Below are 4,850 nucleotides of genomic sequence, written 5' to 3'. Positions count from 1 at the left end.
TGACATCATGTAGAGCCAGGGTCTGCACAGTAGCATCTCCATGGTATCACGTTTCCCGCTCATACACCTGCCTGGCCAATTGTGAGCAGAGCCACTGAATACAAGCCCACTGATTGGCTTACACAGTTGTCAATCATGTTGCAAAATCCAAGCATTAATGGCGAGTGCTAGGCAACCCTAACCCCTGTTTTTACAACCTTCTACCCTTGAAATTGCACTGGAACGGCAGTCAAACCCGTAACTTACCACCGGTGAACTCGTACCAGATCGATGTACTCCCAGTAACGCTCTCTGACGTCACACAGCCCTCTAAACAACAATGGCAGCCCCCAAGGTATTGCTTAACTGTAAATCTGCTAATGTTAACGCATTATTGGCAGCCGCTCTAACAGCTAGTTTTCAGTGCAAGGATAAATCAATACAAAATACGTTTCCAAACACACAGTAAACGTAAAAGAAAAAGTATAATAGCATCTGTGCGCCGTCCCCCCCCCCTTTCGCTCAAATGAGCAAGGAACCAGCACCTTTGGCGATAGAAGTGATCATGAATTTCTTTCAGGATGAATAAAGTATCTCTCTATCTATCTAAACATAAACCCATGGTCCACCATGTTGGTTTGACAGTTTGGCATGACTTGCATGGAAGCTATGAAGTCATGAGTCGTGACTTTAAGTGGTGACTTACAGGCTCAGAAACTTGCCTGGAATGCAGCATAAATATCTAAATAAAATCAAGCTTATCAGAAAAACAACTTTAACTACCTTAAGTGACAGAAACCACCTTTGTGAAAAAATGTATTTGATGTGTACTTTGAGTTTTCAGTTTGGCCCATGCCACATCCACTAACACTGAGGGCAAACTTTATGACCTATACTGCAGCCAGCCACCAGGGGGCAATCAAGATGTTTCGGCTTCACTTTTGGGGCACTGTCATGTCATCTGTCTTTATATACAGTCTATGAACTTCACCTGCCACCGTATCACCATACAGTAGGTAGTGTGCATCTACTCATGGACGAGAGGCTCATGCTTGTGACAGTGCAAGATATAAACATTAATGGCGTCATCCTCAGCTGAGCTGTTGTGTTAGCTCAGTGGTGCTAGGTGAGCGAGCAGTCAATGCACGCTTGCTTCCGCGTGGTGATTCGGTTGGCTGGTGTAGTTTGATAGAAAGAAAATAGTTCCTACATGAAACTGTTGACAACATGGTCTGCATTTATCAACCGAAATAAACCAATACCAAGTAGTTTTGAAACTTCTTCAGTCAACCAATACCTTAAGTTTCGTAAAGGCCTTGTCTGTGGTCAGTACCTTTAATATTGCTCAACTCTTTGTTACATTGCTTTGAAAGGAGGTTGGAAAATAACTATTGTTGTGGTTTGTTTACAAGCGTTAGCCTAACGGCCGGGCTCCACCGGGCACGTCAGCGGCGCGACATGTCTGCAGCGCGAGTCCCGTTGCAGCTCGCCCCCCTGTTAATCAATTACAGTGGCTCCACTGGCAACGGGAGCGACGCGACAACCCCCGTCTGTTGCACGACAACTCTCTATTTTACACGGCTCTTCTATTTTTGTCACGCTACACTCCCCTACACGACCCTCCAGCAGATACAAACTACATGAAATAGTGTGCTAAACGAGCACAATGTGTTTTTAAATGAATGAACCATTATCAGAGGTGATATGTGATGATTTTTTTTCATGCATTTACCCATGTTTATCCGTGACATTGTGTAAATGTCCGTGGCGGACATTTGAAAGCGAGTAGATGGCAAACAGTACAGTAAAGTTGTAGATAACTCAAATATATGTAATAACTTAGGTGGAAAATGCTTTAACATTTCATGCAGCCTACATGCAGCCTCTTGGCTCGGCAAACGGTAAACAACCCCACTGGCTTCTCTACGAGTTGTTTCCGTACGCAGTCAGTGGAGCCCAAATGAATACGCCGCAACGCTACGCTGACGTGACGCTTATGTTTGCAGCCGGTGGAGCCCGGCCGTAAGTGAATAACAATAAAAGTAAGACCAAACATCTCAAGGATCGTATACAACTAGATTTATTTAACTAGTTGGTGTAACTGACACTATTGCAATGTACATTTTCTTTGCAAATGTGTTTGTAAAATGTTTATCACTAAAGCCTCCGTAGTAAATCAAGTAATAAGTCTGTGGCGGAAAGCTGCTGCTTTTTATTGCAACTTGCATTATCAATGCATAGGAAGCGTGAATGGAAGGTCCTGTACAATCCAATGATTACTAATCATTTTAAAACTGATTAACTTTCATGGAACAGTAACAAACTTGTGATCAGTCTCAGTTACATTACAGAACAATTCCCCACAAAGAGATTTTTCCCAGTTTAAATATCTGGGAAGCAAATATCCAAAGCTGAGGACAGTTCTATTTATTACTTTCTCAGCTGCTTATCTTTACACTGGAATCATTATCAACCCTGAGAGGAAATCTACATGACTTGATATTGTACCAAGTTATTTTGTGCGTATTGTAGCCTTCACTGGTTTTAACTATCTCAACAAAGAAGATATCTCACTACTTAAATAAAGATAACTTCTTCGTAATCTTGCATTTATTACACATTTCACACTGTTAATGTGAACCTGCCCGAGACATCATCCCTCTGCTTTTTTTCCTCTGACACATGAACAATTATGGAATTACACATACTGTATCCTCTTTGAAACTGTACATTCATAGTAAATAGGGTGAACGAAGGAAATGGTTGTGGGTGAACTGTAGAGGGACTTTATCTAATGTTTTGGAACATCTGTGAATATTCGCAGTCCGTGCATTCCTTGGATCTCTTCCTTGAGAGCCTGTGGAGGACAAAACACAACAGCTAATGAATAACATGCAGCCAGTACAAGTATAAACATCTACAAGTGTTAAAGATCAACCAGAGTTAAGGGGATGATCTTAAAAACCTCACATGCAAGGTTGACAGATATGAATCATAGACAGACACAAAAAAATCCAACTGTAGAATACACCAATCAACCAAAATGTTAAAAATCCCTGGCAGGTGAAGTAAATCACATTTACATTTTCTTAGAATGCAATTTGCTGGGAAACATTCATGTAGAAGCCACTCGACATGCTCCAACCACTCAAACAACATTGGAGACCAAGTACAACCCCTCATGACAACGGCACTTCCTGATGGTAGTGCAGCAGGACAATGCACCATCCCATGCCATAAAAACTTTTCAGGAATGTCCTAAGGAACATAGCAAAGAGCTCAAGGCATCGACCTGGCCTCAAAATTCCTGCGGTGTCTGGCACCAAGGCATTGGCAGCGGATGCTTTGAGTCCTGTTAGTTGTCCCATGGATGCTCAATTCGTGGGATGAACTGAGGAAACCCGCTACCTGAAAACATTTACTATCTTCCTGTAGCCTTCTCCTGCTTGCTAGCTTTTTAGAGGAGCACATGGCTGCTAATTGACAGGACAAGGTTTCAGGGGTCCTAGTATTTATAAAGCTTCGAAAATTTGCATCACCTGGCCTTTCCAAATGATGACTGTGAACAAACCAGAGCCCTAACAAGCTCATTAATGTCTGAGACCCAGAAAAAGTTGTCTGAGAGCTCAAATATCTCAGGGTGCCCAAACTTTTACATGATGCTCCTTTCAACAAACAAAACAATACACTAATCTTGCCTAAAATGTTAAAAAGCATGTTTCATCTTTAACTTCGTGCCTTGTAGAGATCTATTTATAGTTTACTAACTTAACTATTCACAGTAAACAAACAGTAAACAAATTTTTTGATCAGGGTTGCCCAAACATGTGTATGCCACTGTACATGAATGCCTGGACCCAAGGTTTCCCAGCAGAACACTGCATTGTAATGAAATATACAATGCTATTCACTTCACCACCAAGCTCTTAGTCTGTCACAGGTAATAATAATATGTTGGTCTGATTGTCGTTGATGTTGTTTTTTACCTGATTGACTAATTGGTGTTGTTGGACGGTCCTTTTTCCCTCGAACTCACTGGATTCTATATGGATCTCATACATGGCCCCACAGCCACCTACACACAGCACAGGATCACACTAACAACACCCAAATGCACAGTACGTTTGCACCACAGACCTACATACCAATTAGCTTAATTGAATATCTGGAATATGGTGCAACCAGTCAGCTGTTAGATCAGTGCTTACCTGATATATCCACAACTTTGAGCGATGCAGCTGACGGAAACTTCTTCCTCAGTACGTTTGCGATGCGGACTTCTCCGTCTGTTTGTGTGGATAGGCTCCTCTGCACGTGCCCAGACACAACAACCTGTAGGAGGCAGAAACGAGGATGAGCCATGAGCTGCATCAAGTGTAGCTAACAGCTGTTAGCATAACAGATCGACCCAATGAGCTAGCCACAGTGTGAGAGCGGTTAAAGTGTATTAGTGTATTTACTTGATTACTGCGAAGAGCCCGCAGAGCAGACATCATGGTGCCGGTTAAACTACGTCTACAGGCCAACATTGTGCAAATGTTGCGTCGGTTTAATCACGGGATCTTTATAAAATCCACACTGGTTATTCAACAAGTCATGTCCTCAGAAGATCATCGTCTCGTTAATATGACGTCAGACATCCGGGTACTTCACTGGTCGTTTTTTTCCCCCTAACGGACAAAAAAAACAACTAAACACGTATAAAAATATAAATATGATTAAGAGACTGATTATAAAAATATAAATATGATTAAGAGACTGATTATAAAAATATAAATATGATTTAGATATTGATTAAGGGATTATTTTTGTTAGATAAAATGTTAAAGGTAGTATTGAATAGTGTGTGTTTTTCATGTTTTATATACAGC

The 4,850-nt window shown here is 41.4% G+C and overlaps 2 protein-coding genes across 2 annotated transcripts in view; one reads left to right on the top strand and one right to left on the bottom strand.

Moving 5' to 3' along the window:
- LOC126389193 (cytochrome c oxidase subunit 4 isoform 1, mitochondrial) overlaps positions 1–4,850 on the top strand; it is a 516,851-nt gene that overhangs the window by 13,359 nt on the left and 498,642 nt on the right. The window lies entirely within an intron of this gene.
- Positions 2,046–4,619, bottom strand: bola3 (bolA family member 3). The gene is made up of 4 exons (XM_050042803.1): positions 4,440–4,619; positions 4,188–4,311; positions 3,966–4,054; positions 2,046–2,836 (listed from the first exon to the last, which is right to left on the bottom strand). Exons 1-4 carry the CDS (start codon positions 4,506–4,508, stop codon positions 2,771–2,773), a joined length of 348 nt encoding a protein of 115 aa, XP_049898760.1. The 5' UTR covers positions 4,509–4,619; the 3' UTR covers positions 2,046–2,770.

The sequence above is a fragment of the Epinephelus moara genome, chromosome 1 (assembly GCF_006386435.1).
Source record: "Epinephelus moara isolate mb chromosome 1, YSFRI_EMoa_1.0, whole genome shotgun sequence".
Lineage (NCBI taxonomy): Eukaryota > Metazoa > Chordata > Actinopteri > Perciformes > Serranidae > Epinephelus > Epinephelus moara.
Note: the sequence above shows the minus strand (reverse complement) of the source record. Positions and strands in the feature narration are given on the sequence as shown.